General features: G+C 34.5%; 1 protein-coding gene across 9 annotated transcripts in view; it reads left to right on the top strand.

Annotated features, from left to right (window-relative positions):
- STXBP5 (syntaxin binding protein 5) overlaps positions 1-15,954 on the top strand; it is a 114,079-nt gene that overhangs the window by 78,453 nt on the left and 19,672 nt on the right. For 3 of the 9 annotated variants that reach the window (XM_072856158.1, XM_072856159.1, XM_072856161.1), the window contains 3 exons: positions 7,653-7,718; positions 11,362-11,421; positions 11,516-11,563. In XM_072856158.1, the coding sequence (XP_072712259.1) occupies positions 7,653-7,718; positions 11,362-11,421; positions 11,516-11,563 (174 nt within the window). The remainder of the gene's footprint in view (positions 1-7,652; positions 7,719-11,361; positions 11,422-11,515; positions 11,564-15,954) is intronic. The other 6 variants (XM_072856167.1, XM_072856165.1, XM_072856166.1 and 3 more) reach the window with 4 other exon arrangements.

Below are 15,954 nucleotides of genomic sequence, written 5' to 3'. Positions count from 1 at the left end.
TGTATATTCTTTGAATACAAGCATAGTTTTCTCCATTGTGGTTTCATCCTTTCTTCTTGATCTGTCCCTAATGTCACTATTGCTGGCTTGTTACTTCATGTTTCCTTCAAAACTGTTGCTTAGTGGAATCTACTGATGCTTGATATCATTACTTATTTTCCAGTGTAATTACTTTTTAAGAAAAAGCAGATGGGAAAACATTATCTGCGTGAATAGATATAGGTATAAATGTACAATGGATCTATGCAGTTTACAAGATTTTAACTTAACAGTGGATGAAGAAGTAGAAGTATCCTGGTATTTCTGATAAACCTAGTACCCATATCACATGCTTGTATAAACCCATTAATGTTTGCAGATAGCTAGTGTATCTGCTGGGATCTTTTGGCTTCCTACTTTAAATTTTGACTAGAAATGTCCCTGATAAGCTAACGCATGTTATGTTCTGTATGCTGTTATGTTATGCTTAAGAGGAAGCCTTTGATTTAAATGAACCAAATAAACTTCCAAATACAAACTGATAAAATAAATCTTTTTTGAAAAAGGACTTTGATTTTAAAAATATAGTGAAGAAGGATGTTTCTTTGCAGTTGAGGAGGAAAGTGACTTTTCAGTCAAAATTCCAAGCTTTTTATTGCCAAAAGGCAAATTTAGTACTTTTAAATTATTTTGTTGTCCTTGTTATGTAGTGGATACTTTTAATTTGGAAAAAGGCTAAAGAGAGAATGATAAACAATGTCACTGCTGCCCCAAATGATTATTTTTCGATAGGAAATAAACCATTCAAAAAAATTCTTCATGCTGTAGTGTTGGTTGCTTTATTTTGAGATCCAGAATAAAGTCCAGGTAAGTTCTTTAGGTAATGTTTTATTCAAATTGAAATGGATGCTCTAAGATGTATTTTAGTAAATCATTGGTTTAGGAAAGATCCCGTTAGCACCAGTCATCTTATTTCAACTGAGGAAACTGGTCTAAAAGTCATTAATGTAAAGAGAACATACATAGTTGGTATCCTGTCAGATAAAATATTTTCTTCTAATAAATAAAAACTTTTTTTTAAAAATTACTTTTTAAGAGAGAAAGAAAGAACTTTAATGGCTGACTAGGTTAATTCCTCTTGGAAGTAAAGGTCTTAAATCCTGCTTTATGCATTTAGATTATAAACTGCCTTTTGGAGTGTTAAACATTACTTTCTTTGTTGGCTTTTGTTATTTTATGTGTTGGATCTGCAAAACTCTGAGTTACAACTGTGTCTCTAAGATGTTCATGAATGAAATCCTTTTTGCTCATGAATATAACTGTTACATGAAATCATATTTTTTTTCATCTTACATTTTAATACTAAGGATCTGCATGGCAAGAGCATTTTATAAACCTTGTTATACAAGTTATTCTGCTGGCTTTTCTGTCAAATGTACTGTTAGTGTCTCCGTCTTTCCTTTTCTCATTGCTTCATAAAGGTATGCTGACTGTGGCTTCTTGCATGTGTGGCCTTTCTAACTTATATTCAGAGTCTGTGAAAAAGCTTCGCACCTCTTATATAAGTAAGTCATCTTATGGCAATAAAATATTCTTGAACATCTGAATTTGATTTTTTGACTTGTTCAATCACCATAAATACTTTTGTTAGTCCATTTTAATTGTTTTAGTTGTAGAAATTGATTTTTTTTAAATCCATCATGCATCTATTGTGTTTCTTGTTCATGACATCTTTAAAAGAAACTTGAAGGAAAAAAGCGATCAAAATCAAAAGGAGATCCTGTCTCAGAAGTTACTGATGTCTACAGACCCAAGATCTTACTCACCAAACTTAGTGTTGTTTTGAGATCTGAGGCTAAGAAGCTTCCCTTGCTTGGTTCCCTTTCTGGCAGAAAGAGCTTCAGAACTCTAGTGTTAGATTATTATTATTAATAACAAAATTAATATTTAACATTGTAAAAGACATTGATTTGTCTATTACAAACAAAAACTTACTTCTACAAAGATGTTGTTCATAGGGATTAAGAGTGGAGGTGTCTCTATTGCACAGCCCTGTGGGGTTTCCAAGCAGTTTTGAAGTTCAGGCACCTACGCGAGGGAGGTAGCCCATCAGACCCATGATTTACCTGAAGGCTTCTCTGACTTATTCCATCATTCACAGCATCCAAGAATTTGGAGAACGTAAAGCTGATTTTTAAAAGCATAACATTGGTCCTTTCCCTAGGATGCCAGTTTTCTCCAGCCCTTGGGCAGAGGTAGGTAATCTCACCCCATTTTTCAATGAAAGACAGTAGAAGAAAACTAAGCTATGGAAAGAATGACCTGGAGTTAAAAAAAAAAAAGACTTGAGATTGTGGTCCAGTTCTGTTAGTTCTGCTATTTTCTTTTCCCCAACAAGAAAAAAGAAATACATTTCAGAGAGGGTAGGTTCAACAGCCAAATAATGCTTTCTGTATAGTCTTCCATAGTCTGCTGCCAAGGGAGAAAGGGAGCTAGGCATAAAAGAAATGCCTCCACCTTAAGATGATACAGAACTGAAAACCAGGATCTGCCACTGATTTATTATTGTGAAGGGAAGCAAAAGATGGGCAGAAGTCCCGAAACTGGTTTCTGAAGCCAATGATTGTAAAGCTGAATTTACCTGGACTATTTAATTTAGGAATAAGTTAAAATGGGGTTTGTATGAAAGAGATAATTTCTTAACCATGTAGTTAATTCTCTTGCCCTCCATCATCCTCCCAATATCTTGATTAGCTGGAGCTACAGTCTTTTTAAAAACAGAAAATTTCTCTAGAGTTATTTAATATTTCTCATTATTTGTAGTTCTTTCAAAGTATGTGTTGCCCAGACTTCAATAGCTTAAATAATAAAGCACTATTGCTGTGTAATTTTCCACAAATAAGTCTGTTACATTAAAGAACTATCCTTTGCTATATTTATAGGCTTGGAACTATAAGAGTCAGTCAGAACACTTTTGGATTTTGCATTCTCCCTTTCTTGAACATTAATATCTGTGTTTAGTGTCTTCAAAGATTCAAGGAACTTATGCTTCCTTGGTTTTGTTTTGAAAGATGTGCCTTCATTGAATTCTTTCTCCTTAAAACATTTGTATTTTAATAATTCTAAATATATTTTTCTACAAATAAGACATTTTCAACTACTGTACACTAATAACCTTCAGGGAGTATTAGTACTTAATTTCTAAATCTTCCTAGAAAAAGTGCTTATGTATTTAATGTGTCTGTTTTAGAGAAACTGAGTGTGTTTCCTATTCTCTGAGACAACCAGAACGTATTTAAAAAAAAAAATCACTTGCCTATGCATGCATTCAGACAAGTTCTTAATTAGTTACATTAAGTTCAAGTTCAGACAGCATGCAACAGAGCAGCATATTGCTATTGTACATTTTATCCCAAGATTGCCAGAACCAAAAATTAAATTACTTCAATATAGAGGGAAGTAGGAAAACATCATTTGCTGTTACTCAACCACTTCTGTAGGTTTTGCCCAAAAAACACAGCAAGAATTGGTCCTTCCTCATTAAGAACCCTGTGGGTTCTGTATGTTCCAACATAAAATGTCAATTAAATAGATCATCAGTATCTGCTTACATAGTTATAATTTAGTAAATGGCATGTCCTGAGTCAACCAATTGAAAATTTAAAAAGACTTTTTAAAAAATGTGAGATTTTTCCCTTCACTTGTGTTGCAAGAATATGATGTATGTTTCTGTCACCTTATTTTTCCTACTCAGAAAATAAATTCAGATTCACGTCTTAAAGCAGCATCTATTTAGGGACAAGGCTCTCTACACTAGCTAGACTGTAAAGTGTCATTTCAGGCTAGCTCAACAGATACAAGCTCCCAGTTGAGATTGTGTTTTGGAATTTATCAGTGATTCATACCAGGTATATTACTCATATGTTTTGGGTAGCAATTTATAGTTTGTGAAGCATGCAGTAATGTGTTTTGTGAAGGCCTGAGAGACAGTGTCATCAGGTGCTTGTCAAGGATGAAAATAAAGTCAAAGTTAACCTTTGCCTTCAGGTCATAATAGGGGGGAGGAGGGAAACAGCTTTGTCCATGTGCCAAAAGACACAACATGTGTAAGTAAAAGCTTTATAGTGTGATTAAAACTCTATACACAGTGGAGGCTTACACTGTTTAGAGACCTTTGATATACTGTTTGTAAAATATGACAGGAGCCATTAAGAAGAAAGCCAATATTGGTACCAAATTATCAAACAATTTGTAATTTTGTGACTAAACACCAAAACTTAGACAGCTGTTATTTTTTCCTTGCTTAGTTACATAATTAAGTTCATGTAGGACACCCATCTTAACTCTTTTGCAACTTACTATTGGTGGGAGTTACAAGGTTTTATGTGACTTCTCAACTAGTACAATATAATACAACTTTTAGTAAGTTAGTATTTCTTAGTTCTACCAGAAGCAGTTTAGGATTCTGGCAAAATAGAAGCAGTTCTTGCATGCATGTGACTTTTTTTTTATTACACATCAAAAAGCCTTTTTTGAATGTAATCTACAAGGGTTTCAGAACCTGGGGTTGAGTCAAACCTGAAGAAAATACATGCCTAGAAGTCTTCTGGGGTTGCTTGTTCTAGTTGTTTTCCCTATCCCCTTTCTCCTTGAACTGGATCTGGACATGAATTCTATTTGAATTTTTAACTCAAATGTCAATTAAACCAGACCAACATCAGCTGTGGCTAAGCCAAGTCCAGAACTGAATCAGAAAGTTTGATTGTTGGGTTTGGGGATTTTTTAACTACATTTTTCAGGTTAATTGTTTTTAATTCTAACTTTTGCATCTTCATATCAAGCTAGTTCTAGTTGTAATTTTTAATTAGGCTGGTTTCCAGTCAAGTTGTAGTTTTTTCAGAGATATATCTGCCTAAAGCTTATGTGTGACAAACTGACAAATGTCTTATGAGACTTACTTTATACATCAGTTAACTTCAGCTGTAATTCTAAGGAGTTTTTAATGCAACATGGTAATTTTTATGTCTTTAATGACATTATTTGATTTTTTTAAATTCATTTTTGGGTTTTTCAAATTTCTTGCTAATAGAGTTCAGAGAGATAAGTTAAAAGCTTATTAAAAGGTCACTTTTCCATATATTTCTGTTCCAGTTGGGTTGTAGTCTTTGCAATTCTGAAATGGAAAATCTTGGATCAATTTGCTTCTGTAATCCATAGCAATTAGCACATATGCGGTAAGCCTAAAACCGGAGAACTTTTCCAGGAGAGCTGTCTTACTGCCAGTGCACGCACTGCACAGAATGTCAGCGTACCTGCAGTTTTAGGATGAACAGCAGCAACAATTGTTACACAAGTTTCTTCTCATTAGTAATGGACAGAGCCTCGTAGTTTACAGACTTAGCTCAGATCATTCTTATTATTCTCTGCTTAGTCTAATTACTAATACAGTCATAGATATAATTACTTTTTATCTATTCCTGTCCCTTCTTCTCTCTCAAATAATAGCACTGATGGCTATGCTCAGACTTCCAAGGTTTATGTGCCATAATGATTGTCATAATGCACACTTACTCTTCAGTGGGATAAATCTTACCTAATGCATAAAATTAGCGTATAGGTTTATGATGAGAGAATCTTTTGGGGGTTTTCTGTTGGGTCAGTTGATATGAGTTATTAAGATGTATATTAATCAAATCATAGCCTCAAGACTTCTTACAAAGAAACTAAGCATGCAGGAGTGTGACTTCATTCTTGGCTAAAGACTATTGCTGTCAATGCAGGATTTCACTTTTTATAGGAAAACTAGTGTGAGAAGCTAAAATCTTCCTATGAAGATAAATAATTAAAATATTTACAGGAAAGAGGAAATTAAGTTCCTGAACTGCGTGTCTGAATTTGTACAGTTTGGCTCCCAAAGGAGGATGATCTAGAAACACAACTATTTCTAAAAGCACAGTACAGGTTTGTCCTCCCAGCACTGCTACTATCTAAAACCTGTATTGCTTGTTGGGAGAGCAGCACCTAGATTTTTGAAAAATCTTTTTACACAACCCTGTCTAGTACAAAACATTTAGACTCCCATGTGTGTTTAAAACTCTGCTGCTTTCAGAGGTCAAATCACACTTTGTTAGAGAATATGTACCACAATTATCCCATAGGGCTCACTGATTTACTAATAGATAAATAAATTCATTTTTTCTTTCTCCTGTGTAGAGGAAAGGTATAGCTTCCACCTGGGATTTCACCATACATCTTAGAATTTAAATCAGTTCCTGGACTTTTCTTAAGTGTAGGCTTAACCAAGCCTTATGGTCATTTGACAATTTCATATCAGTCCTAGTCATTGAGTTTTGAGATTCAATCTGTACATGCTTTTAGTAATCTTAAAAAAGACTACTTTGCATAAATGAAACTGTGTGTGAATGCAACATGCTTTTAATGTGTTCCACACTGATATGATATTTCAGGAGAACCTTTTTTCCTTTAAATTATTAACTTCCATTTTAGTATTTGGAAATTCTAAAGCTTTGATAGAGTAGTGCTCTTCCCATATTTTTTTGTCATCTGTTAACATATATGTCCAGATGCACTAGTAAATGGGTAGAATACAGCTGTATAGACAGGCTTTGCATGTGCAAGCCCTTGTTGCCTTAGCCATTACCATTACACCTCTCAAGCTTTTTGACTATTTGCGATATTTGTGTGCATGCGAAAACCTTTCATTTTAACTAATATTTCTTAACTATTACTGTCAAGTATTACATGCTTGTTTGCATTAGTATCACATCATGAAATTTCTGAAGGAAAATTTTATGATATAAACCTAAAGATGCATTACTAGCCTTAAAAATCAATAAAATTCACTTTTATTAATCGTGGGTAGTCTTGACAGCAATTTCTCATCAAAAAGGAAAATAAAATTGCTTGTATACTTCGTTAGTGCTATGGAATAATATCTAGGACCCTTATGTGAGGCAAGTTCTATCTTTAGCATCTGATTGTGGACTCCTATGCTTTATTTCCTTCACTGGGATGGAAGGAATGAGTTTTTAGCTATTAACATATTGCAGTTATTCAAATGATCAGATTTGATGATGTAAGAATTGAGTGAAATCCCTCCATACAAGGAAGCGCCCTAGAACCTGAATTCTGTAAGTGACATCAATAAGGAGTTTTGCTGGAAAATGAACTTGGCAATGCAACAGCAAATACAAAGCATATCACTGTAACAGTGGTAAAATAATTTGAAAAAATGCACTTTATTTTCACACATCATACTGCACGCATGATTGTAATCTTCAAGATCATCTGACCTTCTTTTGCAATTAAATTTTTAATATAACTCTAGGATTTTTCAAATCAGAAATTATATTTGTGCTTAGTATATCTCTATCGCATGTAAATAACTGTTCTGATAAGTCTGTCTTGCTGAAAATATGGTGGTTTTCACTGAAATTTAATGAGGAAGTATGTTTTGTAAAGACAACTTTAATAGGAAGAAGCAAGTGACTCTACAGTCACTGTAGGTAATGTCCAAATTGGAAAAAAAGAAAGTAATATGTGAGAGAAATTCTATCACAACTGGTTGGTTTGTAGCTAATAAATTCCTAACTGCAGTGGAAGAAAGGATAAAATAGCAACTGTATTTATTATACGCTGTTTTTGTGTTCCAGCAGGTCTTTGTGATATTAACGAAGGTACAATGGTGCCAGAAGATCGCTGCAAATCGCCCACTTCAGGTAATCATAACTTTCTCTGATCTTCAGCTTATTTGCCCGGAAGATGGCATGCTTTAACTAGTTAAGTCATTACGTAAAACCTGTTGTCTTCTCACTAACTGTTTGAGCTGTCAAATTTTCCTGCATTGCAAAACTGCCTTTTTAAAACAAGGCTGATTAAGAGATGAAATAGGAATATGTCATAAAGACGAGTGAAGAGGATATAATCTGAAATATTTATGCTTCAGGGACCATACTGCACAATGGAATTTTGAAATGTTGATAAGAGATGCACGAATGCCTGTAATAGTTCATGTGATTGTGTTTCAGAGTCCTCAAAAGTGGTAAAGATTATTTCTGTAAAAAGAGCTAGTTTACTTGTGCTTCCTCATAAGTTGTAAGTTACTATTTTTCTTTGGAAGCAGAGGTCTTCAGAAACTGGCATCCTTACAAAGTAGGAGTTGCCTACTTAACACTCCCCCCTCCTCTTTTTTTTTTTTCAGTTGCAACTACTGTATGTGAATATTTTAAATGAAAGCTTCAGCAGTATGTAATACTACTTAGTATTTTGTTTAATATTGGCTAGTTGAGGCCATAGCCATGTAAATAGTTAACAGTGCATGTCAATATATAGCATTCGAGATGAATATTTCATGTAGTAGCTAAAAATGTGTTGCTTATCCTCACCATTACTCTAAGAAAACTTTTAAAGTAATATGTCACTTTATCTGTTTCATTCAAAGCTGTACTCAAAATTAAAGGACAAAATTGCAGGTTTACTCAAGTACCTAAAGTAGTATGTGCACTCTTTGCAATGTAGTGCAAAATGGTGATCAGTATAGGAATCTAAAGATAGATTCCTCTTCTATCGTAGCCTGTGCCTTTCAAAGTCAAGTTGAAAGCATAACAAAACAAAATATCCTGTTTGTAGCTCTAGTAGAAATTTTAATGTAAATTTTAATTTCTGATTTGACAACTGCTGTCTTTTGATGTTAATTTTAAATTGTGCAAAACTCATCTAGATCAATGTAATTTTCTTTTTTGCTAACCCTTTCTTAGAGTAAATCAGATTTATTGATAATTAAAGCAAAATTTGGTTGGAAATGTTAATTGAAAAGTCTTTACTGAAGATGTGATTTCATGACAAACCTATGTAATGCTAAGTATTGGCATGCTGAAGTTGTCAACTTCATAATTCTTAATGCAAGCATTTTTTGTGGTGTTTGGAGTAAAGTGCATCTTTCCTATTTCATTTTTAAATATAAAGACCAATGTCTGTAAATAACTTGCTGTGCAGTCCTGCAGTTCCAGTAAATCACTTTCTCTGTCAAGGTTGAGGAAGGTTCTTACTAAGCTATTTGAATTTGAGCCACTTAAAGTCCAGGCTAAGTCTAGTTTCTGATAGACTGCTATAAAATGTGTACAATGAACAGCTAATGAGTTGTAACACTTAATCTGTATCCTTTTTTCCCCTTGCTCAATCATCACTCAAATGTCAGTCCAAACCACTTCCAACTGGTACCGCTAAAACTTAAAACACTATTTAATTTGAATTAGAGGGTTTCTTTCAAAATTTGGAGTTGAAGTAGAGTAAAACTCAGTTCACTGTTTCCACTCACAGTGCAATGAAAGCAAGCCCAAAGATGAAAATCAAGGCTTATATGGAAAAACCCTACATTTAACAATTTTCCTCCCCTCACTCTCTGTTTACCTCCCTCCTGGCTGAGTTGTGTTAGCTGAAGTAGGTTAAAAAATAATGCAATTTGGATATTTCTTTAGGAGGATCAAAAAAGGAGGCAACTTAAAATAGATGGATTCAAATGTCCTGAAAGGAAACAGAATTAGGGGGAAATTCCTACTCCTGCAGAGGTAGAAATCAATCTCCAGTTTATGAGTTGACTATCTGAGAAGACTATTTTGAAGTTCATATTGGAATAAAATCTAAAAGTTTGAAGAACTGGGTATCTGTGAAATATATATATTCAGTCTTAGGTACTGTGAAAAAAAAATATATATATTCAGTATATAAAGTCTTAGGTATACACACAATGCTAAAGAGAAATAAGTCTAAAGTACCAAAATTAGTGAATGGAAAAAAGATGGAGGGGGGAAAGCCACTGCTGCATTCCCCTGTAAAACAGAATCTTGAAGTAGCGAGGTTAGATTGTGCCTTGCTTCCCTTGGTTCTGTCCTCTCCTCCCAGCTCTCAGGGAATGAGATAAGCTTCATGGCAAGCTTCTCCAGTTTTCCTTTGAGAAAGGTACTCAGAGGGAGGCACCTCCCTCATATGGAAATAATTTGGCAATGTTTGTGAAGAGAGAAGAGCTGCAGTTTCTTAGGTTTGGTCTAAGTTATATACCTTTTCTGGGCAAGAGCACAAGACTGGAAAGAAACTTGAAAATGGCATTGTTTTCAGAGAGGTAAGAGAGGACATTTTGGAGAAAGCAGCTGCACAGTATTGGTAAGCCTGAGCTGCAGGACAGAGGCCAGATTTAAATGAACTTTTTCCAGTCTAGAGGCTCCCTAGTTAAGAGAAAAATACACTAGCACAACAAGTTTGCTTGTTACTAGCTTTAAGATTGGAGGATGGGATTGGCAATTGAGTGCATTACTGTCTCTGACTGTTACAATATGATCTGTGAAACAGGCCAGCCACTGTTTGGGCTGAAGTCTGCATTTGCTCAAGTGATCTAAATCTTCCACCTCTTCCACCTTTCCGTGTCCAGGTGAAGAGAAGTGGAAGCTAACTTCCATTAGACTTCCTCCAGTGGGTGGTTATACAGTTGAGAGGACTGTGAAAGGGACTACCAGCCTATGCAAGTTAGGAGAGTATCCTACAGTTTTAATAACATAGAGCTATATAAATACTGTGAAAATGCAAGAGAAATAATAACTTTATCTCCTACTTTTTATACAGAAGTTAAACAGTAATAAGCTTAGGCCCCAGGGATATTTATCTGACCCATAAAACATTGTATAGCATTGTAAACTGTTGTTTTTGTGTTCATGAGTGTCAAAATGTTTGTATTCTATTCTTATTTTACACTTCCACTATATAAAATCCAATGAAACTTGTCATTTTTTAGTTGAACTATGTTTTAATTTCATGACAATGGTAAGCCTCAAGTTGTGGCCTGTAGCCACCACTGTTTTTTCCAGTTTTAAGGATTCAGAAAAATCCCAGGTGGCAGCATTGGCTCTGAGTTGTCTGTAGAATAGTTGAAGAACTGTGGCCCTACAGCAACTTACTGCATTGGAAAAAAAACAAGTTTTCAAAACCTGAGTTTATTGTTACGGCAGTGTTCTGTGAATCATAATTTAGGTTAATCTTTGTCCTAATCATGGTACTATGATTAGGACAGCGATCTAGTTATTCAATGTAAACATTTTATTCAATGAGAGAACTATTTCTAGCAATAAACTTACTGCACTGTGCAATATTGTACCTTGCATTATAATTTTTGTGGTTAATCTCAATATGGCAGAATTCCTGTCATACCAAAACAATTTGGACTTTATAGTATCTAGTACAGCTACAGAGAATACCAGTATCAGTATTTGATATTTTAATACATCTTTGTGTCTTCCTTAAACTCAAAGCTTGTATTAATACATTGCTTTTGTACATGTTTGTATATCCATCTCATTCTGTCTTCACTCATAGGTTCTGGTTCACCAAACAATTCTGATGATGATCAAAAAATGAATAATTTTATAGAAAAGGGTACAGTATTTTTCTTTTCTATAGTCTTATTTTTTCTTCAGTTCATCCTTTGATACCCTTAGATTGATTTTTTTTATTAAAATATTATTTACAGTGAAGACCAAAAGCAGAAAGTTTTCCAAGATGGTAGCCAATGACATAGGTAGGAACTAGAAAAATTCTGCTCTGTTCCTAATCCAGTGCCTTACTCTATGCAACACTAACCCAGCAGCAAAAAAAACAAAATAAAATTCATATTTTAATGCATTAAGTTATTAATTTTTCATTCTTTATGCTAATTGGTAATTCTGTGGGCTGCTTCTGTACTAAATACACTGGGAAAAATAATTTTTTAAAAAATCAAGGATATTGGTGGTTTAAATTCTCTGATTTTACAATTGCACTTCTCTATTTTCTGGATGGGTTCTAATCCATACTAAGAGTTCAGTCTATACAAGTCACAACATTATTCCACTCCTTCTGCAAAGGTGCACTCTGAGAACATGTGGCTGATTTAATTTCTTTTTATGTGTTGCATTCATAGCCATATGGTCAGATTTCCATATGACTATGGTCAAGATAGAGGTAGTATCATGTTTTCATTTAATCATCTGGAAGAGGACTTGGTCATATATGTAAGTACACCCCATTACTGTTCCACAACTATTTACTTTTCTGCATCCAACAGTGACACAACACCCTACCAGGTCCAGACTTGTGTCTTAACAATTTGGTGACAAAATTGCCTTGGAATATGTTGTATGCAGGTAGATTGAACCCTTTTATGATTGGAATGGAAATTAACTCTGCTTCTGGCAACTGGGTCATTAAATAAATGAAGGCGAGAGGCTGTATGATTTAATTTTGGGAAAGGGACTCTTCCTTAACTGGGATATGGTTATTTTCATTTCAGAATCCCTCTGTTAATGTTTCATTTTGGTTTTGTTTAGTACATTAGTATATCATTGTAGGAGGATTTCATTTTATCTCTTTAGTCAGATCAAAAGGTTGAAACTACTTTATATAATAAAACTGTTTACTAAACTACTATTTCATAGGTTGTGTGGAACCATAGGTTAAGACTAGGGAGGAAGAGATTTCTTTTCCTGTAGTTTCCCTTTGATTTGCTGTTTGGCAACTTAACTTTTATCCTAAACCATTAATCCCTTTCATCGTAATTCAGTAATTGAGAAGAATAATTCAAAATTCAGTGAGATAAATATGAGTATGATGAAGTTGTCTTTTGTAATCTGAGGTACAGAATGAGGAAGAGCAAGAGTATGCCCTTTGCTCAGTACTATGTTGAGCCCTCCTTGCAGTGGTAACAGAAATGTTAAGGAAGATGAGTTCTGAGACAGTGGAAGCTTGAATATAATTCAAGAAAGCAAATGACGGTCAATAATATATTATGTCAATGCATCTGTAATAAAATAAATTGAGTATCATTTACATGAGTATCAATTAATATGTTCTCCTAAAGGAAATTCAGGCTAACTAGAAACTTGTGTTCAGTTCTTCTAATGAGAAAAACAATACTTAATCTTGTGCATGTTATATCAATGCCTGCTGATGAGGTAATGTTTCCCTTTTGTCCCAAAGCAGTCTCTTCTGAACTTAAGACAGCCTATCTTGTACAAAAAACATAGTATGTTTGAGTGTGACTTCATTATTTTTTCACTTTTTTCAAAGAGTAATGTTACAGTATTAATAAAACATGCTAATGACAATTCTATAGACAATTCTATAGACATCTGTTTCAGCTTGAAGCCTTTCAACTCAAAGTATTGTGAATGTTTTTCATAGCTAAAAAAGCAAAACATTTAATTACAAATAATACATTCTTCAGGGCGTAAGTTAAATGCAGAGTTAATTGAGACAATAATGCATTTGATGTGTAATTCATAAGTGTCTCCCAGTCAGCCCATACTGTGATTTGTGTAACTTCCACAGTTTATTGGAAGTTTAAAGAAACTTAATTTCATCTGCATTCTGTTAAAGTTTTGAGTGGTTCAATGCTGTGCACTGAATGTTTTGGGTTTTTTTTTTCACCACCATGTTTTCTATACCTTATCTGGCATGTTTACTCTGCATGGCTCTTTCTGAACTTAAATTCTAAGCTCTTCCACATAAGTAAAACACCTCTTCGGTGTTAATAGTTGCATGTTTTTGCATTTCATTGTTTTAAACTGAATTGCCAACTAAGTGTGAACGGACAATGAGTTTTGTAAAATGCGTGTCACTTACTGTCTTAACTTCACCATGTTGTATGAAACAGTTTACCATCATCTGTGTTCACATGGGTGAATTTGTATGTGGCATGGTTGTAGCTCTTTGCACTGGCATATAGTGCAGTCAGTTCAAGTTCTTTCCATTCTTTGTCAATGTGCGAAATATAACCGGCCAAATGGATTGTGAAACAGAACAAGAATTACTTAGGTTGATAATTGCAGTTGCTGTTAATATCACTCCTGTGTTTTTTGTCACATGGGAACAGTGAGTAGGGGAACACTGCCTGCAAAGTAAGAAGTAATTTCATTTTGGTGATAGGGCTGTAAGGGGGTAACATACACATGCATTTAGAAATATGAAGCCATTGTCAGTTTAATCACTTTCTTGAAACTTGTGTAGAGACATCTTCATTTCTACAGATTTCTATCATTAGTGACAGTATCAGACAAGGATTCTTGCTTCATGAAATGATCAAAACCCATCTAAGACTGCAACAATAGCATAAATAAAACAAAATGTAAATGCTTCATATACCAACACTTCAGCTTTGCCATATATACTGTTAAGATCAGTTGGTCTTCTGTTTTTTTCCTAAATACTCAGTTGTGAATGTTCTGTGCTAAGGAATGGATAGTAACTCATGGTAAAGACCTATTGTAGAATATGTTGCTTTTGGGTCACGTTTCCCTTTTGTTTGCATCAGAGGTGAACTTTGGAAAAGTTGCAATTAGCTTGGGTATATGGAGAATTCTTGGTTTAACCAACCATTTCTAGAAATTATAGAAAATACTGTGGCCATTATTAAAAGCAGCCATTTCTCTTAAGAATGGCAAATATTTGAAAGTATAAATGTGCTGTGAAGTAGTACAGAGAAGTGTAGATGAGCTTGTAGGAAGTATTTAATTTCTAAGGCGATGCCATTTTTATAGAAGGGCATTGTGATCCAACTTCAGTGGAAGCAAAATCTTAAGCTGTTTTACGCATACTTTGGTCAGTTAAATATTGGTGTGAAGAGTTATATGTGATTAAATATATAGCTACAAAACAGGTCAGAAGTTAAGAGATATTGTAATGTCCATTTCTGGAAGAAGCTTTAGTAAAGGTGTATTCAAAATATTGTAGATTCTAAGACCTTAATAACTGTTCCAGTAGGCTACATGTCAAATACTTTTCAGGAAAATTGGTTTTATTTATTTTCTGCATTTTTTAAATTTAAAAACAATTGCAAACAATATTAGTAGGCAGATGTAAGCAGAGTAGCTTTAATTCCAAAATTCTATAATCCCTGCTGTTACTATTGACATAAGGTTTCTCACATTTGTTACATTCTAAGTGTACACCTAAATTTTTCAAACAGTGCTAAAGTCACTGACTGTTAATGCTGTTTTCATGGAATCAAATCTTAAGATGCTCATAAGTTCTCGTTTGCCCTAATGCCAGAGTAAGACTGTTTCTTCCAATGTGTTTTTAATACTTTGCTCTAATTTTGGATATACCAAAGACATCTTTTCTCACATTCTCTTGTAAAATGGTTTTATTATTCTTATATCAAACTTAGAGATTTCAGCATTGATAATCTATTTCTCTATTGTACTGTCACCAGTACTGTTCTCGTCTGTCAAAACACCAAGACACTTGTCTCCTTTATAATATTTAGAAACTCTTTTAAGGGTTTTAGACTGTGTCCTTAAATAGGGAATGGATGAGAAATCACTCTATAGCTTTCAAACTGATGTGCTGTACACTGTAAAGTATCAGCTCAGGATAACCCACTGCAAATAAAAACGTAACCATTACCTTTAAGCCACAGCTTCCTATTGATAGTCAGTCATGTCTCAGCCTGCACGTTTTCCTCATTGGTTGAGCCTGCTATGCTGAAATATGAACACACTATGCCAAGGTAACCTTTCATAGTTTAACACCTGCCCCTCAAGCCTGACCTGTGAGAAATCTCCAAGAATCCTGAATGTTGGTTTTGGACAGTTCTCCAATATCATACTTTTACCTGATACTTAATTATATATATATTGGCAACAGAAAAAATGTGTGTGTGCCTGTGTATGACTCTAGGTTTTCTAATGCAGAGGAGTATTAAATGCAGGTCTAAACACAGGCAAAATAGCCATTGTTGCCTTGAGCAGCAGTGTGCCAGGAGGAGCAAAACGGCTCCCTGCTCTCTGTCTCCTTGTCTCGCATCAGCTGTGGAAGGGTAGTCTTGGCTGTAAACGCCGCAGCAGCCACCGCCAGTGTGAAGAGAGGTATTAAATTCTGAGATGACAGCTACTACTTGAGGTCGGGCACACCCAGCAGGAGCAGTCAACATCA

The sequence above is a fragment of the Ciconia boyciana genome, chromosome 3, assembly GCF_034638445.1.
Source record: "Ciconia boyciana chromosome 3, ASM3463844v1, whole genome shotgun sequence".
Taxonomy (NCBI): Eukaryota; Metazoa; Chordata; class Aves; order Ciconiiformes; family Ciconiidae; genus Ciconia; species Ciconia boyciana.
The sequence above is the reverse complement of the archived record's forward strand: the minus strand, read 5'-3'. Positions and strand labels throughout refer to the sequence as shown.